The 26302-nt window shown below is 39.0% G+C and overlaps 1 protein-coding gene across 7 annotated transcripts in view; it reads right to left on the bottom strand.

Moving 5' to 3' along the window:
* The window catches only part of wdfy3 (WD repeat and FYVE domain containing 3), a 117961-nt gene extending 97809 nt beyond the window's left edge, over window positions 1-20152 (bottom strand). For 3 of the 7 annotated variants that reach the window (XM_074639441.1, XM_074639443.1, XM_074639446.1), the window contains exon 1: window positions 10312-10594. In XM_074639441.1, coding sequence (XP_074495542.1) covers window positions 10312-10340 — 29 coding nt within the window. In that variant the 5' untranslated portion in view covers window positions 10341-10594. Of the gene's footprint in view, window positions 1-10311; window positions 10595-19876 lie in introns of those variants that run through there. The other 4 variants (XM_074639442.1, XM_074639445.1, XM_074639448.1 and 1 more) reach the window with 2 other exon arrangements.
* Between the last annotated feature and the right edge of the window lie 6150 nt (window positions 20153-26302).

The raw sequence follows: 26302 nt of genomic DNA, 5'->3' as shown, positions 1-26302 counted from the left end.
TACACATTTTCATTGAAATGTTTGTGGTTTTCTAATTAGCACAATATTCTCCAAATCATTGTTAGTCAATCAATCCATACGTTCATTTATTTGTGACACAGATACTGAAATTGAATGGCCAGATTGGACTTAAATTCTCATTCCCAAGAGGAAGAAACGCTGATTTCGGTGAGCCAGTAACCTTTTCTCGAGTCCTACCATCATTGAAACACAATATTTACTGGACAAAATCGCTCCAAACAAGGAAAAACAAACTCTTTTGATGACCTTTCCCTTAGCACAAAAGACCACACTGTCACTGTTTCCTAACTATTATCACCAATGCAGTACGACGCTGATTGTTTACTAGGTGTTCCCAGAGGCCTGCCCTTTATCGAGTGCTTTCTTGTTCAAGGTCTGCTTTGCCCCGGCTGGCAGCTCCACAACCCTCATCTGCTTTCACCTCGTCCCTCTCATTCCTTTAAAGACTGTCATAAAAGAGGGAGAGAACGTGTAAAGAAACATGATGGCAGGGGACAGACGGCTACAAAGACGCCTTCCAAGTGTTGTTCTGATTTACAGGAACGTGGCATCTGTGGCACTAACAGCATTACTCCAGACTGAAGGCTTCAGTAACTCGTTTTGCCCACACAGCAGGGCTGCCCTCTGCGTGAACTCACACTCAAACGGCACCATTTGGTACTCTTTTATCTAAAGTGCCTGACCGTGAGTGTGTGCATATGTTTTTAGCATGCATAGTCTCGAGGGATTGAGCCTCTTCACCTGGTTAGTGCTTTGCTTTGCCATAGTAATGCTTTGAGTTGCATAATTAGCTCTGTCACATCAATGATTTGGGCTTCATCCCCCCCGATTTGTGGTTATTTTCTTATGAAATGTTCTTGTTGGGTTGATTTTAGACACATGATGGAGATCAAATGAGACAAGACCTGAAAGGCTCAGGGTTTGACATTTACAATACAGCCTGTGTTGGCAGCGATATACTCAACAATTCAGCTTTTTACTCACCACCAGCTCTGCCCGTCTGAGATAAGGCATTAGAGCAAGCCCTACAGTATATATCCTTCCAAAACAACAACATTATACCACTGCCTGCTGCAGACACTGATAAAGTTTGGAGAACATGTGACAAGGGATTTTTGTTTTAACTGACAGGCATCCAATTGTAAATTGTAGCAGTCCCATTTCACTGCATGCTCACTGATCTAGATTACACATGAAGGTGAATTTAACGGATTTCTGAGGGGATAAATTCCACTTTTGAAGCAAAAAAGATCTAAGAATATATAATAACTGGGGCTGCCGATCGATAAAAATATCTAATCGCATGATTGTCAATAGTTAATCGCGATTAAACGCAAATTAATCACATTATTTTTCAGTTAAAAATGTACCTTAAAGGGAGATTCAACATGGGAGTGGGCAAATATGCTTGCTATATGCAAATGTATGTCCAATTTGTTATTGAAAAACAATTAACAACAGAAAAAAATGACAGATATTGTCCAGAAACCCTCACAGGTACTGCATTTAGCATAAAAAATATGCTCAAATCATAACATGGCAAACTGCAGCCCAACAGGCAACAACAGCTGTCAGTGTGCTGACTTGACTATGACTTGGCCCAAACTGCATGTGATTATCATAAAGTGGGCATGTCTGTAAAGGGGAGACCCGTGGGTCCCCTTAGAACCCATTTACATTCACATATCTTGAGGTCAGAGGTCAAGGGGACCCCTTTGAAAATGGCCCTGCCGGTTTAGAGTGTTGTTTAGCCTCTTTTCCGACAAGCTAGTATGACATTGATATCACCATTGGTACCAATGAATCCCTTTCTAGGTTTTCTAGTTTCATATGATACCAGTATCTTCAGTCTAGCTTTAAAACTGAGCCCGCTACAAGCTCCAACAGACTGCTTGGTTTAATGTGTTAAAGAAATTAGTGCCATTAAAACAAATTTGCGTTAACAAGTTATTATCGTGTTAACTTTGACAGCCCTAATAATAGCAAAGGTCAAAGATACAGTGCATGTTCATTATGCAGACACAGTCAAAGTGTTTAAGGCTAAAAAAAAAAAACACTTCTCTATATTGACTGATAACACACTATACTGCTTCACTTTCGCTCCATTTATAAGAGGAAGTGACTGCAGAACATGAGACCTTTTCAGCCACAGGAAGCTGTACGACAGTGTCTGATTAACTACACTGTTGATGCTTTAAACTAAAAGTTAAACTTATCTAGTTGGAATCTATAAAGTTGAAAAAATAAATACATTTTCTGCAATTACTGTGGGACTGATCGTGAACAGATGCATCCAGGGCAGATGTTTTCAATGGCTACTGCTGTTTATATGCCGGCATACAATTAAATATTTATTCGTTTTTTGTTTTGTTGCTTTTAATGTAAGCCAACTGAGATGCTCATAATCAACAAACAACGCCATAAAACGGTTTCCAAAATGAACTGCTAACTGCACATTTGTGCAGTGTAAGCCGACCTAGAAAGTTTTCCACAGAGCCAGGGTCTGCTTGTTTTCAGAAGAAAATGACTCCTGATTTTTGACTGCATATTAGAAACTGAGACTCATAAATGTGTTATAGTCAGAACAGGAAATTGCTGTACTAAAAGAGGAAAATTATTCAGTGTATATGTGGCTGAAAACACCCATTTCACCAGACACATTCACTATCTTACCTGTTGACTATGTTTTAATAGCCGCGGAGCTCTAAATGACATCTGGTTTTCTATCAAACAGTTCACTGAAGCTCATCGGTGAGAAGTAACCATGGCATCAATATGTATTAATACTCAGCGCGTCTTATTAAGATTAAGTGTGTGAAAGAACAAGTTCATTACCATCTTGGCGTGTCATAACACTGATGAGAGGAGCTATTCTCAGCAGCCAAATCAGCTCTCTGCACTGCTAACATCCTTCCCCTTTTTGTGTCGACACACGCATCATGTTTGTCCTTTGCCTCTCGTTCATAACATAATAATCCATGGCAAATGTTAAAGTTCTTATCATAAATAAAACAAACCCTCCACTGGATGATTGGTAGGAGTAAAACAAAGAGACACAGATCTACTGCACACCAGCAGTGGGGTTATGAAGTGATCAACATGCACTAGCCTCAGCAGCATCAGCAGAAAAGCCAGGCTTCAGCTGTTAAAATGGAAACTCAGGCTGAGCCACAGACGAGCCGCTTGAAAAGCTGCCAGTCAAGGAGAAAATCTTGCTGGATGTCAGAAATTGAGATTCCAAAAGCAGAAGCAGTTAGTCTGTGGCCGGTTTAAAAATATCCAGCCCAGTGGGCCCGGTTCCTGAGTCACTGTTTAAAGTTGAAAGTTTCACTATATGAAAAAGAAAATCAAGACAGGAAACCGGTGGGAGATTCTTTAGAGATATGGATATACGTGAAGAGGATCAGTGGAACTGAAACTTGGTGAAATTTTAAAAATAGATCCTGATTCTAACCTGGACAATTCTGTGGTTATTCATGAGAACTGACAGAATAATTTCTAATATGCAAAATTAAGTGCATTGTCTTTATCTAAATCTTTGGTTTGTTTCCATGAAATAAAAACAACCACAATCACAAGTTAGACGCCGCTAATGTTTTCATTAAATCAAACAATTATTAGGCTTATCAAGCTTCAGGGAAATTAACAGCGGTGGGGTTACATCACACAGCAAGGGCAACGTCATTTTTGAGTGAGGCAACTGTTTTGTCATCTGGTAACTACATTATTAACAAGAACAGATCTGTCATTGAGCTCAGCAGGTGACTGACTAATGATCACATCCTTCAAAAGCTTTTCCAGAGGGGGAAACACTGGATCTTATTTTAATAGATTTTGACATCATTTCTATCGGTTATGATAACATTGTCGTCACCAAAATAATATAAAGTAATTCAGACAGGTTGTAAACAAGCCAACAGTTCGGACAAATTAGCTACCACTTGGGGCGCTTTCAAAAGCCATAGTTCGTTTGGTTAGCCCAAATCAGAGTGAAAGTGATACTTCAGTCTAGTTCGATAGTTCAATAAAAAAGCCGGTCATATAAAAAAAATAAGTTGCTGAGAGGCGTGCACAAAAGAGTAATTTATCTTTTTTGTCTCGAGAGCTGCCACTTCTATGCAGGGAATCACAGACTTTGACATATTGCTGTTGAAGTTTTTTCATTTTGTCTCGGCACTGATCTACGGTGTACACGGATCCCTTCTCCTCCAGTTTATCTGAAATGACTTTATAAAAGGTCACTATTTTTGTGGATTTTATTTAGCTTATTCTGTATGTTCTGTTTGGCCCAGATGTCAAGCAAACATCGGACTTCTGCAGAAGTCCAGGTCTCTTACCTGTGTCCACCTCACCATATGCTGGCGCAGGCAGCCTACGTTTTGGCTTGTTTGGAAACGGTCCGAGACCACTTGTCTCAAGTCTCGGTCCGGTTGTTTTGGTCCACACCGGAGTACGATTACTGAGCTGAACTGCCCAAACATACCGCACCAGGGGTTGAACTGCACCAGAGTTTGATTAAGACGGAATTAAAAGTAAAAGTAAAACAAGCACTCCTTAAATGTCAGTAATAAACCCATATTTGCACAGAAAAACTGTTCATGCACACCTAAAGTAAGTACGGTAAGTGGAAATAAATTGAATCACCACAAAGTCAGTCTATAAACTGTGATGGATATTTACAAAGGACAGCTTGTAATAATGTTGGCCTTCCTTTTATCATCAAAATAGGTTTGGCAAACATTCGTTTAACCAACAGAAATGAACAAAAGATTATTGTAACAAACTGGAAATATCCTTTAAGCTGTATTCAAGCTGAGATAGCCTACCTATCTATTTTGTACTATAATGTAGCGCTACCTCAGATCAAAGCCAGCATTTATCTCTGAACAATGCTGACTGTTATCACTGGTGTACTGGGCCCTATGTAACAGAGAGTCACTGAAGCAGACGAGAGTGCTGCTGGGAGGATGGTAGAGTCGGAGCGCAGCAGGGCCGGGACCACAAACTGGGGCAAACACATGTCATACGACTCAGCATAAGGCTGAGGCTGGAAAATCAACAAAAGGAGAGGCGGGTGATCCGCAGACAAACGCAGGATTACAACTCACTCCACCTTTTTGGTAAGCAATGAGTGTCATGAAAACACACAATCCAGGCCTATAGGATACATCCTTTAAAGTCCTGTGTGTACCTCCCTTTCAGCACTAGGTTCTTAGGCGCGGTCAAAAGACACATGGAAATTAAATTTGGCTGCACAAATTACTGTCTTGGTGCAGCTTTACTTGATTAATATCTCAGGGAGGAGTATGGCTTTACCTGAAAGACACATTTTGGTTTTGATTAGCTTTGAAGCTTCGTCTCGGAAGAGATGGTAACTCTTATTTGTCCAGTCTGGACTGAAAATAGCATATGTGCTAGGCAGTAGCTGGACACACTCTAGTAGTCTCAGATGTGTATAACTGATTATCTGTACAATGAAAAATAGTATTAAATCACCGTCTGTTCTCATTTGAATACACTATTTGGACGATAAACAAGATTAGAGCTACATTAATGAATTGATTAATCGATCAGTTGTCAACTATTAAATTAATCACCAACTATTTTGATAATCGATTAATCGTTTTGAGTCATTTCTTAAGAAAAAAGTCAAAATTCTCTGATTCCAGCTTCTTAAATGTGAATATTTTCTGGTTTCTTTACTCCTCTGTGGCAGTAAACTGAATATCTTTGAGTTGTGGACAAATCAAGACATTTGAGGACGTCATCTTGGGCTTTGGGAAACACTGATTGACATATTTCACCATTTTCTGACATTTCATAGACCAAACATCTGTTTGATTAATCAAGAAGATAATCAACAGATAAATCAACAATTAAAATAATAGTTAGCCCTAACCAAGTTGCTAAGGTTTTACTAAATTCTTAGTCAACTAACACTCATACAATTTTGTCGACTAATCAATTAGTTGATTTAATCGACATTCGTTTACCAGAGATGTGCTCACAAGTTTCTTGGAAATAAGTCATTCAGCATGAAAAAAAGCATTAAAACATGACAAATCGGCTAAAGAAATCTTAGTTGACTAAGACTAAAACGACCCATAATACAAATACTGATATTACTGGTTGATGTTATAGGGAGTTCTGCATAAAAACAATGTTGGATATAAAACATATCGGCAGGGTTTGGGGAGTACTATATCTCAAGTGTTTCTTTCTAAATTAATATGATCCATTTTTAATTTCAGATCTGGAAACGTAGCCAGGAAAAACAACAAGATGCCCACACCTTTGGCAACAAAGTACTTCCTTCAGAGATACGAGGCCAACTTATCTGTTGATCCAAAATGTGTCGTGAGAGAATGGATGTACCTGAAGGACGCTGGAACAGTTCAGAGAAACTGAGCAATTTAGATTCCTGGCACAGCGTCAACATGATGCTGTTGTTATCTCCCAGCAGCTTTGTCTGACACAGAATTTTTTTTATATCCTAATATACATCAGACCGGCAATACGTCATCCAGAGTAGGCTCTCATGACCACCACAAACAATCCCGTGTCCCTCATAGACGGTAACTGAGTAAAGAGAAGAAGTTGAAACACGTCTCCAAACTTCTACTTTAAACAAACCGGTAATAGTAATAACGCTATGCTGAATGTTGAATGCATAAAAATGTGTCAAAATTACAATTCAAATACGCGTCAAATTCCATTGAAGTCTATGGGATCTTCTGTTTTCCTTTCCCCAAAAGGGGGCGTAGCCTTGACTTTTTGAGATGCATCTATATGTGCCGGTCTCATGTATAAGCAAACAAGTTTATACCTTGCTGGTCTCTCTGCCCTGATGTGAGTTTGAATGTCTAGCAGTGGACCAATGCAAGCAGACAGCTCACTGCATACTCAACCTACCTCAGGAAGAAGTGACATAACAGAGAGGATTAAGATAGCAGCTTTGATGAGGATTAGAAAACCGCAGCACCATCCTCATACAAGTGATTATCAACTTAAAGCTAATGATCCTTTTAAGAGTACTAGACAGAAAAAAAACAACATTCTGATCATTGCTATGCTACAGTCAGAACCAACACAGTTTTAAGGGAAAACTGCATCAAACCATGTCTTGTCTTGGCCGAACCAAAGAAAATGAGTCAATGGCATCAATGGAATGTCAACTCCTATGCAGAAGGGAACTGAGCTTGCTTTCTTGGCCCTCCAGTCTTTTTCAAAGCATTCTCTTTAAGCGGACGCCAGCTTCAATGAACGTCTCACAGAGTTCGCACCAACTCCTGGGAGATGAAGGCAGCCAGTGCCCTGGAAAAAGCCAAGCTCTTCAAAGGCTTGTGTGGTTGTTCCTCTGGAGAAAGTGATGTAATCACAGAAACGTCTCCTGCCTGACAGTTTACGGGGGTAGGTGGAAGCTGTGGAGCTCCACAGAGGAGAAAAAACTGGGTTGACAGGAGTTAGATAAAAACTGAAAATGCTAATTTGAAGTAAATAAAAGACTATGTAGGCAGGGTGGCGAATTCACACCAAACTCCAGCTAAATGCTGCTACATTTTTGACTTGCACGGCAGATGGATTCTCACAATATCACACGAAAATCCATCTTGTCAAGCTTCAAGTAATGCGTTTGTGTCCGGCCAGCCAGTGATCGGGCCAATCAGCGTCCTGCAAGGAGCTACTGGCTACTACGGGCGTGGTTTATGTGTGTGGGACGCTACGACATGGTGAGGTGACTGTTACAGGAATGAGTCCTAAAACCCAGAGATGTGTTAGCATTTTAGCACTTACGGTTCCCTCGTCTGGAAGTCAGTGGGTTTTTTGAACAGGTTTTAGTTTATTTAGATACCTGAAATAAGGTCTGTGGTTAAAACAAGCTGAAGAGATTTTAACGTTTTGTTCTACGACATAAAATATGTCAGTAAATATCCCACTTGTGAATTTTGAAGCTTTTACGCGTCTTAAAAAAGGCGATTGCTAACAAGTGGCTGAATGACACTACTAAACGCCATCACGCCGACTCGTCCGCCTTTACAGCCTCGTTGTGTATACTCGCGCTCATGCGACCGTGGTGTAGTTCGTTTATAGCCTAACGTTATCTTTTTACTTCTGGTGATTGCATTTACACTTCAAAAATCATAAAAGTGGTGTTCATTTGTGGAGATTATCTTGGGGAACAAAACATATAAGTTTCGTAAATGTTTGTTTGCCACAGAGTTTATTTTCTGCAATAATCCAAAACGCAATGGAAAAATCCCGTTGGCTTTTTGTCGAGGGAACCAGGGCGATGCCAACTTCCTCCTTGGCCTACAAAAATATGTCAACCATGCAGAGTATTTCTTCATTTAAAGAAGAGCAAAGAACGTCACTTTCTCGATGGAGAAGATGTTTTCGCTCTTCTCCCAACTGGCTTCGGTAAGAGTTTGATTGACAGATGGTTCATCCAATCACCTTTTTGAGAGTGCCTGCCCTTTTTCCAAACAGTTTCCAATGACGGCTTCTCAGATGGTCCTGTGTAAACAAACCAGCTGGCGTGTCAGCTTAATAAGCTGTCTCCTCTGCAAGCCACTGTGACACATCACCTACCATTAGATACCTCTCTTTATTTGCTGACAAACCTCTGGAAGGCATAGAAAATATTCTTCTGACACCCTGAGACATTTTAAAATCATCATTACTAAAACAGAAATCGAAGCATCATGGATTTAGAGCGACAAAGCTGCAATAGAGCCGCTTCTAACTGCTGAAGCATCAACAGCTGATGCATGACTTGTGTGAGTGTAACAAGAACCAGAAGGACAGGAAATTATCTAATGCCAAACAAGACCGGACAGGACCAGAGCTGACAGCCTCCTCACTGGATATCTATCTAGGCCTCCAGTAAGCAGGGCCTGGGGTGTCATCATCACGGGCTATTACCACCAGCCACAAGCCAAATGCTGCTGAATTCTACCGGTGTTTCTCCTCCCAGCTGTTCTGGCAGATAAACATTTATCACTGTAAATGATGAACGTTGAGGTGCAGCAGCTATTGTGACTGGAAGACAAAAAGTAATGTTGCTTAGCCAATATTTTTGCAGTAATGTGTTCATTGAATGACATCCATGACAACAAGTGGGTCTCATACATAAATTACTGGCTGTCAACAACCATAATTACAAAAACAAATTATATAATTACAAAATATTACGCAGGTTGGAGGATTTTGTTCGGGGTTTTTTTGTATTGAAAATGATTTTGTATATGTATGCAATATATGTATTATATATTATATATATATGCCATAGTATATTATGTATTATTTTAAGTATATATTATATTATGTATGTAACAAAATGTTACATAATTAAAAAAATAATTAATTGAAATATATATATATTAAATTTAATTATATTAATAAATATATATATAAATATATATTAAAATTATAAAAAAAAGGATGTGTCTGTTGAATCAAATTGTTTTTAATTACAACTATAATAGTCATATTGATATTACACATTGAATTCATCACATTAATATTACACATTTCCATATATTTACCCTTTTAAATGTACGTGTTGTGGTCCATAATGTACAATTTCAACCCTGAGGAGAGCTACAACCCCATGGGAAACGTTTTCACAGAATCTGAAGATCTGTCCTTCATATAACAATGATTTGTGTCCAATTGGACAAATGTGGTCTACTGTGGGCCAAGCTGTTCTCTGCCATTTTGCTCTCTTCATTATTTCCGAAGACGGTCTTTGTAATGTTTCTTTCTGTTCCATCAGAGGTGCCTACTTCTCCGTCTATTCACTTGTTGTTTGTAATGGAGGCATTTCATAATCTAAAGTTTCAAGAAACTACAAAAAAATATATCCAAAAGGAATCAAATGTCTAAAAAAATAATGAGTCAACACCGTTGTGATCTATACACTTGTTGTAAAGTTAAATGTAACCCTAGCAAGCTCTTGCTTCTTTTTATCCAGCACACAATGGCTCTAGAGACATCAGGGTATTTTGTTACATACAGTACCTCCGACTGTTGCATCCCTCTCCGCTCGATGGTGGTAATGATGGTAATAGAGACTTATTACGCGACTGCGCTCTGGATGTAAGCGTTTACCAAACTGCTTAAATGTGAAGTATACATGTAAATGACTCATTGAGAGGCAACTCTTATCCATCAATAACAACAATAAACATGCTATACTGTATACACCAAGGTCAGGTTCGCCAATAACAGTAAACAAACTCCCGGTCACCGCGGAGACAAGCTCAGCACCCAGCTCTTGATTCTCCCTACCTGCTGTTCTCTCTGCGCTCCGCCAGCATCTCAACTCATCAGCAGCAGGAAAAGACAAAAAAAATACTCCACTATACACCAAGACCGACTCCTCTTCTCTTAAAAACTGGCGTCTTTCTGATAAGGAGAGGCGGTGACAATGGTGTCATGCCTTCCCCTCACGGCGGCGTGAAAAGAGGAGAGGCTAAGCGCGGAGGCATGGCTTGTCTTCGTTGGCAGTGCCAGGGGCTTTGTTCGCCAGCCAGCGTGCTGTGTGTGTGTGTGGCCTGCCGGGACTGGCACAGCTGATCCCCCCCTGACACCGGGTGGGGTGTACAGGGCTTTGGAGGAAGAGGAGGGGAGGGTGGTGGAGTGTTTGCGTGTGTGTGGGAGGGTGGAGGGGGGCTACCGCCATCACAGCAAAAGGAACATACCATTTAGACCAGAAAAGGAGGGGGCCATGCATAACCCACAGTAGTAAGCACCATTAAATAATTCATCTTATGGGGATTTCAGCGTCATTATTTACATCCAGGCTCAGTGACTTCACATTAACTTTGCATTATCAGGACTTCAGACTAGAGCTGCAACTAACAATTATTTTTCTTTGTTGATTAACCTCTTGATTATTTTCTCAATTAGGCGATGAGTTGTTTGGTCTATAAAAACAGGTTTTTTAGAGAGCAGTGGTGCTGTTGTCGCGTTGTGTCTGAAAGGACGTTCAGTGAGTGAGAGATGGAGAGAGAAACGGAGAGTACTAAGAATGAATGAAAACTGATGAATATTGGTTTACGCCAGAGATTCATACAAGTTCACGCCAGAGGGGCGAATTATTCAGTTTTCTTTCCTTAGAATTAAAAGTAAAATAATTTCATTTGTTGCAGTGCACTTATTATTTTACTATTTTCATTCTTTAAAAGTCACCAGAATGCAGGAAACAAAGTCTTTGAAACTTTCTGGGGGAGGACCCTCAGATCCCCAGCTATGGTTTCAAAATCCTCCCTGTTTGAGGTCTCATGGTTGGCAAGTACGGAAAAAATGTATCATCAGATATCACAATTTAGATTCCCTAGTTTCATAGGTTGTGTTAACACGTTATTATGGCGTTAACTTGGAAAGCCCTAGAAATGATTAGTTATCTTATCGTATCGGCCATGAGAAACAGGTAATTATCAGTATCAGCTGAAAACATCCATATGGTGCATCCCTAATTATCAGATTATTCGACAATGAAAATAATCGTTACTTGCTGCCCTACAGAATGAGTTTGTCATACTCAAAATTCACATTACAGCTATTTAATTGCTTTGATTTTGGAATTCCTGACCAAAAACAAGAAAAAAGTTGAGAAACCCTCTACTAGAAACTGTAGTGGAACATCCTGAGAACCACGGAGTCTTCTGGTTCACTAGGAAGACACTGAAGTGTGGTTTCCAGCAGGGGCACACTGGGCCATATGGAAATGAGGCCAGCGGGAGGAAGCAGATCATCCACCTCACTTGAATGAACCTGCTATACAATCTCCTACTCAACATAACCACCAGCGGCAAGGTTGAATATGCACTGGAAAGAGAAACAATCTGCAGTAGCAGAAGCTTAACTGCATCCTGAGACCTGTTGTGTTAGAACAGCCTGAGGGGTTCTCACAAAACTTGAATCACTCGATGGGATTTGAGCTCTTCTTCTCTGCCTAAAACCGCACTTATTATGCCAACTTGACAGCTACTAATCATGCATGACATTTTTTCCATTCAGTATGTGACAAATTGACAATGGAGTCCAAAATGTTCATGAATAATTCAGTAAAATAGTTTTGTTGATCAACACTAATAACCATAAACCACACATGTGATCACAAACATTACAGTTATTACCATCCAGTGGCTGGTGGAGCAAAGTCTGTGAAAATCACAGCCAATTAAACTCCAGCAATAAACAGAGCTGGAAAAATATCTCTCCTTCAGTTCAGTCTAGCCAGTGAAACACCACAACCATGACAACATACATCAAATTAGCCATTACTCCGGTTTCATATACAGTATGATCTATCCCCTGACATAACCAGCTTAAACACATATGGAAAAATTAGTAGGAAATGCTATAATACAACCTCCAAAGGTAGAGGCTTTTGTTTTGGATGAATGGCTGTAATTCACAAACTACTGCAGATGTAAATAAAACCAATCATTAAAGGATAACGCTGCCGTTATTCTTAGGTTAACGCAATAATAACGCATTAATGCAAATTTGTTTTAATGCCACTAATTTCTTTAATGCATTAACGCAACTTGTGATTTTTAGGTTGTAGCGGGCCTAGAGCTTCAACCGTCTCATACTAGCTTGTCGCTAAGGAGGTTAAATAACACTCCAAACATGCCCAAAGTTTTGGCGAGGAAAAACTGGCATGGCCATTTTCAAAGGGGTCTCCTTGACCTCTGACCTTGAGATATGTGAATGAAAATGGGTTCTATGGGTACCCACGAGTCTCCCCTTTACAGACATGCCCACTTTATGATATGCAGTTTGGGGCAAGTCATAGTCAAGTCAGCACACTGACAGCTGTTGTTGCCTGTTGGGCTGCAGTTTGCCATGTTATGATTTGAGCATATATTTTATGCTAAATGCAGTACCTGTGAGGGTTTCTGGACAATATTTGTTGTTTTGTGTTATTAATTAATTTCCAATAATACATATATACATACATTTGCATAAAACAAGCATGTTTGTCCACTCCCATGTTGATAAGAGCATTAAATACTTGACAAATCTCCCTTTAAGGTACATTTTGAACAGATAAAAATGTGATTCATTTGCAATTAATTACGATTAACTATGGCCAATCATGCGATTAAATATTTTAATTGATTGACAGCCCTAGTTATTCTGCAAATTTCTTACCATCAACAAATCCCATGAAGATACCGAAACCAACAATATGTTGGTCCATCTCTCAATACTTATTGATTTCCCAAACATAATATATCAGTCTTTGTATAGTTTCTTTTGTAGTAGGATCAACTCATTGTTGGTTCTGGTCGTTTCATTTGATTTGTTAACAATAAAAAAATAAACTGAATTTGCCAGCTTTATTCTTTTACCAGAGTGGATGAATTAACTCACTGTAATCAAATATCTAACTTGTGCAAAAAATGCGCATTAACGTATGTATGTTTGTAAATATTCAGTGCACATACACACAGTACGTGTGCATGCTACAATATGTGTGTGTGACACTTATGTCTGCGCTCTGCTGGCTCCCATGACGTGCAGACCATTTCCCTGGAGGCTAATTAAGAATTATCCTCTCCTGGTTTATGACTGCACGCTGCTTCGTCTCAAGAAAGACGACAACTGGTAAACTGAAACTGAAGTCTGATGTGCGATATGGCATCTTTAGTGAGAAACACCACAGACACACAACACAGGCGGTCTCTTTCTATGAGATGCATTTTACATGGCCTGAGAAAGCTCACTTGGTGCATTGAGAGGGGAGTTAGCATTGGCCTTGTGCTGCATTATCCACACCATTCTAATGTAGCTACGTGGCTTCACTTGATCAATAACAAGCGCCTCACAACGCACATAATACACATTGCTGCTCCCATCCCTCCACAGAGAGAGAAATGCATTAATACATAGATAAAAATATAATCTCAGCTGGTAATCTTTGGTTTGTCTGTGTACATTAGTCTTTTTTGATTAAAGCTTTTGTCTCATACTATTTATGAGAACCGCCGTATTTATTTACAGTCTACAAGTTGTTGTTTTTTCCAATTTGTCCTCAGGTGTAACGCTCTTCAAAATGTTGCCATAGCACCTCCAACAAACTCTTTAGTTCCCAATCATTCACAACAATTACTGTAACTTCTCAGATAGAGCCTCCTCAAACAACTCTGAGATAGGGCTGTCCTCGACCAAATAAATTCTTAATCAACTAACACATACGATACTGTCGACTAATCAATTAGTTGATTTGATCGACAGATCTGTGAAACTGAGTTTCTCCACAAAGAATCACACAAAAACACCACTTTAAATCTCGTGTTTTAGAAATGTGCTCATAAGTTTCTTAGAAATGAGTCATATGTCTGCACCGTGTACGGTCAGTCTGTGAATTTGTGGATAAATTGTTACACAAATAGTCAGTGGTCATGTCTATAATGTTCCACTGAACTAGCTGTTCAAGCGGTGATGTACCCTATCGTGGAATGCACCTGATTGGTACCTGGTTCTCTGCTTGACATTTCAAACAGGAAACAACATGGCAGCCTGCTCGTAAACTTTCTGTTATTCCGTCTAAACAATCGACCAAAATCTACTTCTGAAAACATTTAAAAGGGAGAAACAGGCTATGCCACTGCTGAATCTCATTTCATTTTAGAACTAGATCACCTAGTTTAACAGCTCGGTTCCAGTTTCGTGAGCCGGACACATCGCGCTGGACCTGCTTTCCATAGAAAATAAATGGAAAGTGTTGAGACGCCCTACTGACCGGTGAGTGTAACCGCTGGCACGCCCCCCTGAAAATGTAAACAAAGGACTGTTCCTGTCCGCCTTTTCATTTTGAAAGAGCAACGGCCAATAAGGAAACTCCAACACTCAGCGGACCGATCGTCTAACTTCATCACTCAGTGAGACTTTTGCGTTTGTAAGGCTGGCCCTCTGCGGTCCAGCCACAAAGCATAAAAAACAACTTATCGACTAAAGAAATCTTAGTCGACGGAGACCAAAACGACCGATTAGTCGACTAATCGACTAAGAGGGGGAGCCCTACTTTGAGAATTTTGACAGTTTGTCACTTTGGGCTCTGATTACACATAACAATCAACTAATCAAAAAGACATTGATAACTTATTGGATAATTAAGCAACCATTAGTTGCAGCCTGAAACATGACTATTAGTTATCTGACATACAATGACATGAACAAATTAGGGAACATCATTTTAAAAAATGTGCTGTCCCTTATCAAAATCTGAGGCTATGAAAGGTCATCAGGGTTGGGTTACAAAACATGCTTTTGTTTACCAGGCACTTGGGCTGGTAAACTCCCAATTATTCAGCTGTACTTTTACATATTTAATATCCAAATAGCTTTTTAAGAACAAGTAAGATCTCCAGACTACACTTGGTTAGAAGTAATTTCTGGAGCCAAGCACAAACCTCAGTCACGGGCATAATGTATCAGCATTTGGATGGTGGCTAAAATAAAAGTGTCAGCAAGGGAATATTATATTGCTTAACTACGGTTAATCTATCACAGAACCTTGGCAATGTTTAATCACAATAAACCGTCATATAAAGCAGCTGGTAATCATGATGACAAGGAACTCCACAAACAAAGCAGATCAAAATAATGTGTACTACTGGACTACCTACTGTATGTCCACTAGCAACAAATTGCAAAACATAGGAGTAAAATACATGAAAATAAAGAAAAATCTCTTTCTTAGCCCAGGAGAGTAAACCCAGCCACATGACTGACCTGGTGAGTTTCAGTTTCGATGCCTGTAAGCATTGAATCACAGTGGGAGAAAAGCAGAAGAAAGGAAGGCCCCGAGGCTACAGCTATGACTTTACTTCATCACACCAACTACCGGCAGGTTTTGAGTAATCTCAGTAAATCACAGCAAAATGGGAACTCAACAGCTGATTTCTGTAGTGGGGAAAAAGGACCTCGTAGGTATTCCAATCATAGTTCACATATTGTGCGGATTTGGAAATAACATTGTAACAACTTAGATGTTTGTGGGTTGAATTTTTGGCTTTCAAAAACTAATTAGAGGTACCCATATTTAATGTTGTTGCCAATATTATGATTATTTTGTCCAATAGTTCATGAGAATTTTCATGTGACATTATTGCTCTTTTACACCACTATCCATAGTCCTCGGTGCCCAACAAAGTCCGTCATCCGACTATCTATAGAAAAAAATACAACTTGAAAGTACGTAAAATCAGAGCTTCCAGCTCAACGGGCCCTGTGTGCAGAAAGAAACTTAATTTCTGCAGCCCACACGTCAACGGCTACTTTAACTAATCCGGTTTTGATATTAGATTAGGATATTCAAATGATGATCAGTTATCTTCAAAGGTGGTTAAACAGACTTACAGGCGCTGCCTTTCATTTCTCAGTCTACTTTGGCCCTGCTTTTCTTTGAAGTGTTATAATATAATTATTAGTTAATATGGCCAAATATACTGAAATGGAGTGACTACAACAACTTGACCATCCCGGACAATTTAATCTTCAAAGTGGCTCTGGTTTTTTCACCCATCCAATGCAACGGTTGGACAAACTAAGTCTGGATACAAAGATGAGTGGCTACCAACATTTACGGTGCATCTAATGATTTAAGAAAATTAATTTCTAATTTAGAAACTTTGCTTTTAATTATAAAGCTAAAGGTGTCTTTTAATGTTAAACTTTATGAAATTGCCCTTATTTTTAAATAATTACTTTCTAAACTTCTTCATGATATATTTTTAAAAGGCTTTTTTTTCTTTCATATGCTGATTGTCTGTAGTCATTGTGCTGTTTTAATTACCTGCATTTGTCTGCTAATAATAACCCATTTAAATTCTATTCTTTGGGCCAGACAAAACAGCATGAGGTTTGTTCTTACAATGCAGTCGCCCTGCAGTAAATATCAATTTGCTCAAACTCATAAAGCTCATAATATCCAGTTTCTGTTGTGAGAGGTGTCGTTTAAACTTGTTGGAAGGAAATGACTGTACAAATTATTATTATTATTGTGTCTGTGCTAGTTAAAAGTTAGAGTTAAGAGTTGGCATGATGTTGTTTTTGGCAGGTGAAACCTTAAAAAGGATGAGACAACCAGGATAAACAATTGAGCTGCGTGTTACATCTATGACATCGCTATCAACTGTGACTGAATAGGGTAAATTAAAGGCGCCAGAGTGAATTATTTAGGGAAACAACTAGGTAATTGTTACTCACAGCCGTTGCAGCAGTAGAGCATCTCAGACCCAATTAAACAACCTGATACTGAACATAAAAAACTAAGGCTGTCAAAGTTAAGGCGATTCGTTTTAATGCCACTAATATCTTTAACACATTAATGCAACTTGCGATTTTTAGGTTGTAGCTGGCTCAGTTTTAAAGCTAGAGTGAAGATACTGTTATCATATGAAACTAGTAAACCTAAGGATTTTTTTTAGTACCAACTATGTCATACTAGCTTGTCATGAAGGAGGTTAAATAACGCTCCGAACTTGAGCTAAATTTTGGCAAGGAAAAACTGGCATGGCCATTTTCAAAGGGGTCCCTTGACTTCTGACCTCAAGATATGTGAATGAAAATGGGTTCTATGGGTACCCACGAGTCTCCCCTTTACAGACATGCCCACTTTATGATAATCACATGCAGTTTGAGGCAAGTCATAGTCAAGTCAGCACACTGACACACTGACAGCTGTTGTTGCCTGTTGGGCTGCAGTTTGCCATGTTATGATTTGAGCATATATTTTTTATGCTAAATGCAGTACCTGTGAGGGTTTCTGGACAATATTTGTCATTGACTTGTGTTGTTAATTGATTTCCAATAATTAATTTACACATACTTTTGCATAAAGCAGCCTATTGCCCACTCCCATGTTGATAAGAGTATTAAATACTTGACAAATCTCCCTTTTACAATCGATTGACAGCCCTATAAAAAACACATCTGACTCATGGTACTAACTATACCAATGTGGTGAAACCAGGTAAGTGTTGGCTGTGGCTGAAACACATAACAACATAGCTCTGGGACAGTGTCTATAATTACTAGCAAGGAATAAAAAACCTTGCAGAAGTAAAACCATTTCTATCATGTGATTTGTGTCTATCTGGTAGCTCAGCAGCACAAACACACTGCCAAGGGACACAGTAAATACTGCAGGAGCATGACACAAGTTTGTGATAACATTAGTTGCACCACACATTTAGCCTCCCAGCCTGCTGCAAGCCAGGCTAAGCTGCTGTTGTTGGGTAGTGATGGTGGTGGTGAGGTGACTGTACAGGCAGCCATGCAGTCAGCCATGTAATCGGGAACAATGCACTGGCCAGTGGCCACGCACACAGGTGACTTTTAAGTTGCACATCAGGCGCACAGCAGCACGAAAAGAGGGCCGATGTAATCGTACTAAATATGCCAGTCATTGTGACTTTGATACCAGCAGACTATTACTGGCCAGTCGTAGCGTTACAGCAACCCTGCTTAAACCATAATAATAATGTTGACTAATAAATCCAGCCAACGCCACACAAACTGTAGCTGTGCCCCGGTTAACCTACACCGGTCTGCGTCCTTGTGTGTTTTCCCAGTGACTGTTTTCTTTCAAAGGTCTTATTATTAATTGTCAATAATCAATAGAACAGTACAGGGAAAGTTCATTTTTGTTTTTCTGAACAACACTCACCCGGGACACAACACATCAATCAATCATACCTGACAACAACAACATACACACAGACAGCCACATCTGGCCACAAAGGACCTAACTGATTCTCAATCATGGATACATAAAATTAAAATTGTAGAGAATACAACTCAGGGAGAGTATCTACAAATAAGTCATGAAATAATAAGAAGAGAATTTTATATATATATATATATATATATATATATATATATATATATATATATATATACACATACGCACACACATACACATATATACACGTACACACATATACATATACACACATACACATATATATACACATATATATACATAAATACACACACATACATACACACATACATATATTTATATATAAAATATTATTAAAAAATAATAATAATAATAAAATAATAATGATAATGAATAAATAAAGAATAGAATAAAATTTAAAAAGGAAAAAGAAGATACTACTACACATATATATACACATATATACATAAATACATACACACATATACATACATACATACATACATACATACACACATACATACACACATAGAGAATACAATTTTAAAAAGGAAAAAGAAGATACTACTACTGGCTACTCAGAGATTACTGTAGTAGGTTTCTCAAAAAATGACAAGTGACTGTTTTCTTCTAATGAATTGCAGCAGCACAGTGTGAGGACTGTGAGGACTCTGATTGAAAACCCTGTAATGTAGAATCAATGTTAATGTTAGCTCACCTTCAGTTAGCTGACGACCAGCTGATTGCAGACTAGCATCGCAGCATCTAACTGTCAAGCTGAACGGTGACGTTGGCCTTCAATAAATACACTACAAAATAAAGAAGCTGGTTTGTGTTTTAATAATAATAAGACTGGATAAGTAAAGTATTTGTGGACGTTATTGCTGACATGCTACCATTAGCTTTAATGCTGCTATATTTGAAAACTAACCGTTAATGCAGTTATATTTGAAAACTAACCGTTAATGCTGCTATATTTGAAAACTACCCGTTAATGCTGCTATATTTGAAAACTAACCGTTAAACTAACCGTTAAACTAACCGTTAGCCGAGATGCACATTCCTGCCAGTGTTAGCATGTTAGCATGTTAGCAGCTAGCCGCTCCATAGACCACAGAGTCTCTCTTCGTGTATCCGTCATCTACTCACCAGTACGCAGCAGAATCCTACGGCTAGAAAGTGGATGATAACCCCCCAATATGTCAGTTACGTGTGGCACTCCTTGCATATCCATATGTCACACATTAAACGATGCTTTTACTCCCAAAAAGAAGTCACTGCTTCCTCTGCTTCCTTCTGGTAGCCATCTTTTCCTCTCAACCATCCAGATACAGCAGCTCGTCCCAGTTCAGCTCAGCCCAGCTCAGTTCAGCCAGCCAGGTCCCAGCGCTGATTTAGCTCCAACAGCATCCTCCTCCTCCTCCTCCTCCTCCTCCTCCTCTCTGCTCCAACTGAGGCTACATGTGAAGGACAAACCTGCCATCTGTTGGATGAATGGAAGAAGACACTTCATCATTTTAAAAACAAGATATATTGTACATATTGAGGGCCCGAGCACTGACAATGTCGGGCCAGCGAGGGCCCTATTGAAACTGTAGTGTTTCTTCTTCTTTTTCTCTCAAATTAATCGTGTTTTTGACGACCAAAAGTTGGTGAACTTGGCATACTTATCATACGCGGCGAAAAATTTTATATTTTAAGGGTCTCGGGCTCGGCTATTGCAAAATGGCTCGCTAGCCCCCCTATGAAATTGGAAAAATTGAGCCCCGCGCTCCAGTTTCACCTACATGTATGAAATTTGGCAGATAGATGTAACATGTGGAGACAAACAAAAAAGCCTCTGGGAGGTATGCCCAAAACTCAACAGGAAGTCAGCCATCTTGAATTTAATGTGCCATTTTTAGCGTTTTATAGGCTGTGTACTTTAACGAACTCCTCCTACAGATTTAATCAGATCAACTTTAAATTTGGTCAGGACCATCTTAAGACCTTGACGATGAAAATCAATCAAAATGGTGAGTTTTCACTCAACGACCTGACCGTGGCGTTGCGGCCATTTTTAGCCATTCGCCATGAAACAGGAAGTTGTTGTAGCTCAACTGTACATAGTCCGATCTGCCCCGAATTTCTCAGGTATGATGGTGGTCCAGTCCTGAGGACATTTACATGAAAAAATATACTCCTAGCCCCGCACCCTTTCATAACTCTTGAACCGTTTGTCGTAGTCTTGTGGGAGGTGTCATATCACTCAGCAGAGAGTGTCTGTTAAGTTGGTATTGTTATCCCCGCCCCCTACACATTAGCCACGCCCCTTTCATAACTCGTGAACCATTTGTCATAGAGTCTTGTGACAAGCGTCATGGCGCTCATCAGAGATTCGGTTTCACCATGCCTGGCCGCGTCAGTCGGCGTCCCGCCAGTACCCCCGACGCGCTATGATGAACCGGGCGATGGCCGGTTCATCGCTGCTCGCAGCTTTAATTTTTATATTTTTTCACTTTTTGCTTTTCCATTTTTTATGAGGCATTCATTTTAAAATGATATGTATTGCTATAGTTTTTAAGTTCAGTATCCTTGAATTAAATTTTGTTTTGTATAGCTATACCTGTATACTCAATAAAATGTTGTTCTTACTCTTTATATGTAGCATTACTGTAACTGTACTAGTAATGTAGTAGATGTTGCCATAATCTAGATAGATACGTGTTTTCTTGTTTATGACTAGTCTTTTTTATGTATTTGTTGATTTCATTGTTATTTATTTTGAGCAAGGTACCTTTACAGGAAACGATTACAAAAAGAGAAGAAAAGAACAGTAAATATGACATATAATTTAAGCATAAATAGACAAAAAAGAAAAAGGGCTACTTTTCCTTCACATGTATTAACAGTGTCTTTCTTTGCATGAATTATATAGATAGATAGATAGATAGATAGATAGATAGATAGATAGATAGATAGATAGATAGATAGATAGATAGATAGAGCAGAGGGTATTGTAAAAACTGTGAAAAAACACAATATGATGGAGAGCAGTTCATGACACATTTATCTAATGTAATATACAGTTAACAACACAAGGAATTTTATAATTTGAATTTTAGTTAAAAGGTAGATGCCCTGAACTCCTGTTGGCTTGCTCCAAACATTTATACCATATTTTAATTTAAATAAATACATCAGAAATTAGTATATGGCATTGTAAGGAACTCAACTTTCATTTACTGGAGTTGTGGGTCACATACAATTTGAAGAATCACTTTTTTTTGTCAATTTCTCTCCATTTTGTTGTGTTCATTTCCAATATGTTGGATAGTCCAGACTATACTTATTCAAGTAGGTGGTACCTTTAATTTATTGCACAATGTAATTTCAACCTGAACCTTAAATGCATTTTTTTATAAGAATTTAGTGTGTCTCCGTGAGTTCCTGAAAACTAGAAGTGGCCTAATGTCACCTCCAACAGAGATCTCTGCTGAGATAATTTGAGTCAATAACATTGTAATATCGAGTATGAGGCACTAGGTGACAGCAGTTCTCATTTGACACATGAAAACACACTTTCAATGAAAGCCGCTGTGTGGGTGGTTTGGTTTGCTGTGAGCAACCACAAACCACATCAACAGAGAAAGTGATACTTTGGTGTCACACCTGGGTGGTTTTATGATCCGTTTTCTTCAAAAGGGCTGAACTGTTTCTAGATATCGTGTAACTGATTCATTTTCTTTAAAATAATAAAATAAAGTGAAGCATTCTGGTTAGAAGTTTTCTGCTTATCCCAGCAGAAATAATGACTCTTGTCAGTTGGACCTTTTTGTCATCTTCTGTGCACCGGAGCCTGTAATCAAAAGCTGAATCTATTGTGGTGTTTTAAGGTTGGGGCTTGGAAAGTTTCCATATTGGGAGATTATTACTCAATAATCAAATGATGTCAGTGCATGTTAGACCTGAAAATCTACCTCATATTGGCAGACGGTTGGGGATCCAACCGAGTTCATCCATTGTAGCACAGTTCAGGTTTCTCTCTGGATGAAAAGCAAAGAAATATAGTCTGCCTTAAATTTCCATTTCTCACTTCCTATGCATGAAGAAAATAATGTCAGAATTGGGTTAGGATGGGGCATATTTATAGGAATAAATAGACACATTTATATAGTGGGCAACAAAACCTCTTCGGTCAAACAGCCAGAGTAGCTACAAGAATTTCCGCTTTCATATTTGAACCATATTTAATTTTTAACACATCACAGTTTACATAGTTTTTATAGTTTGCATGTCAAAATACATCTAGACAGGTTAAAACTGGGCTACATTTTAATGAAAAGTGAAAACATTTTCAGACATCTAGGTGATTTAAATATTATTACAGTTAGTAGTGCCTATAGTTGAGTGTTTATGGCCTGAATTACATTGAAATATAGTAACTTAAAGTCCTCATGAATGCTATCTAAAAATGTCTGACTTTGGCACCATCCAGTGGTAGTATTAAAAAAGACCCTGTGGCAGAGTCATTCCAAAAGACTGTGTCTGGACCCACAGGTGGGTCCTCAAATCATTTTGCAGATTTTCTTCCAGTGTTTTAAGATTTATATCTGCAGCACACCTTTGAGCCACATGAGGGAGCCTGAAAGTTCATATTGTTCTGATAATTGTAGACTTCTTATAACATACCTATAACAAGTATACACTCTGTTTGTTTTACTGATGAGGGCAAAAATGAGGGTCTTAACTCCACTTAAATGTAATTATTTGGTCTCATTTATAAATTATCTAACGTGTGTATATGTTTTTAAAAAACAAAGTTGTGATTTATCAAATGTGTATCTCTTCAAAATGGCTGGTTTACCTATAAGGTAGCCTAATATAAGGATTTTTGATGTTTTAATGTTTTTTTCTGTTTGTTTATCTTATATCTTTTAAGCTTGTACTTGTTTTTGTTCCTGTAATTCTCTTTATTGCTCTATTTTTTTCTAACTCACTATCAATTTAGCTTTTTCACTATAAAATATACACTGATCAGCCATAACATTAAGACCACTGACAGTTGAAGTGAATAACATGGATCATCTTGTTATAGTGGCACCTGGCAGTGGGGGGGATATATTAGACAGCAAGTGAACATTTAGAACTTTGAACTTTGTGTTGGAAGCAGAAAAAATGGGCAAGCGTAAGGATGTGAGCAACTTTGACAACAAGGGCCAAACTGTGCTGGCTAGACGACTGGGTCAGAGCATCTCCAGAACTGCAGCTCTTGTGGGATGTTCCCGGTTTGCAGTGGTCAGACTAAAGCACCAAAAGTGGTCCAAGGAAGGAAAACCGGTCAACCGGCGACAGGGTCAGACCCGAGGCTCATTGATGCAGGTGGGGAGCGAAGGCTGGCCCGTGTTGTCCGATCCAATAGAAGAGCTACTGGAGCTCAAACTGCTGAAAAAGTTAATGCTGGTTCCGACAGAAAGGTGTCAGAACACACAGTGCATTGCAGTTTGTTGCGTATGGGACTGCGTGGAGCCACAGACCGGTCAGGGTGCCCATGCTGACCTAATGTTATGGCTGATCGGTGTATGAACAGTGTAGGAATGATATAAGTATGAACATCATCATATGTAAGCAAATTTATGTTAATTCCTGCAGTCCTACGTATATCCAGACGTATGCTCTGATGGAGGTCTGACAGACCGAAATCTTAGAATAAGGTGGAATACTGCAAAGATCTAAGTGTGCGGATATCTTTTTTATCATCTTTTGGACTCATTGATTTTTCCAGCAACTTAGCAAAGATTAAGACAAGTGGAGCGGTTGTCATCCTGCATTGCATGCAACTCCTGCAGTCCTAAAATAAAGTATATATAAAAAAGGAGTTTTCATTTAAAATTTGATGGTTGACCATTTTGAAAAAGTGGGTTCCCAGAAAAAAAGTTTGGGAAACACTGCTGTAGCAGACAGAGATGCATGCCTCTACCCCAGGGACACTGAATGCACCAATTTCCACCAGGATTCTTTCAATTTCTGCAAACTAATAACCAAATCAATGCTTACTGGCATTGTTAAACTGGAACAGGGCTTTCCAAAGTTGCTGATAGAATAATCTCACCATCTACAAACAACCCTTTCTCTTCAAAATGACATGCTATATACAGGTCTAACCTCTAACCCTTATGTGACAACAAGCTCAAGACACCAGACATAAACAAATTCTCAAGAAAGAACACAACATTGAGAACTGAATGTGCTGCAGCTGACCAATATTTAGCTGGTGGTTTCTGGAAATTTCCCACCCAGGAGATAATTGAGTAAACACAAAAAAGGAACAACAATGCTCCGGTAAACCACACCACTTAAAAACCAGTGGAACAAGCCCCAACATGAAGCTTACTGTAAGTGTGCAAAAATGATAAACGACGACAGAAAACGAAACTTAAGGCGTTTGCATGGCGCTCTATGGAGATGCTGCTACTGTTACTTGTCAATTGCGTGCTAAATGCCCATAATACAAAATAATTTTGTGCATGTTTAATTGCAGAGCGTCTATAATCGGTGGATTTCTCATCAGCAGACAATGGTGTAGGTTAACCGCTAACTGGAGTTTAGTTCCTCTAGTGACTCAGAGTATGAACAGAACAAAACACATCAGAGATAGTCGATCACACTTCCAACGAAAAGAGACATGAAGAGTTTCATTTCAACATATTCACCAGAAGAAAACTATGACCAACTGATTCATCTGAAGACCTCCAGGTACAAAAGATTTTAAGAAAAATGTTTTAAAGGTATGGAAATATTGCCTTTTTAGAATAAAACACATTTGTTTTCAAAAGGAGATTTGTTTTGTCGCCTTCTTGGCATGGACCATCACATTTTAAATTCTTGTATGTCCTCTGATCAAACGCCAAAAATAGTGTGAGAGCTTCACAGATGCATACCATAACATAACATAGATATTATCTACTTTCACTCTGAGTGTGCCCGGCAGGCCCGCTTCATCCCAGAACTTTCATCCTGCATGCTGTTCACTTTTCATGTTGATATAACCTTTTGTTGTGTCTTCAACTGTCCTTGAAAAAGTCCCTAAGGCTACATTACAGCAGGATGGAAGGGATGTAGGTGAGAGTTCGATGAGAAGATGCCACACTATGTTTGTCTGTTGAATATGAAGCTGGAGCCCCTTAGCTTAGCTTAGCATAAAGACTAGAAATGGGGGGAAACTGCTAGCCTAACTCTGTCTACCAGAACCTCTAAAACTCATTAATAGGGACGTTATAGTAAATATTACAAGTTGATGTTTTCACTGCTCCTGGCCAAGACGTATTTCGGCACAGGTGCAAATCCAAATGAAAGCAAACAACTTCCCTACTGAAGTGACTATTCATATGTACCTGCCAGGTCCAGGAGTACCTTTGACCTCTGACCTCTGACCTTGCAGCACTGGTATCCAAGAACAGGGGTTAACCAAATGGGGTTGAAAACCCCTGAAAGAGTTGGAAGGTAAATGTCAGAGGTTGCAAGATGAATAACACTATAAAAAAAATACATATTTTTGTTATATAAAATTCTGTTTAGCAACTTGTGACAATGGGA

The sequence above is a fragment of the Sebastes fasciatus genome, chromosome 6 (assembly GCF_043250625.1).
Source record: "Sebastes fasciatus isolate fSebFas1 chromosome 6, fSebFas1.pri, whole genome shotgun sequence".
Taxonomy (NCBI): Eukaryota; Metazoa; Chordata; class Actinopteri; order Perciformes; family Sebastidae; genus Sebastes; species Sebastes fasciatus.
This window is presented reverse-complemented; position numbering and strand designations above follow the sequence as displayed.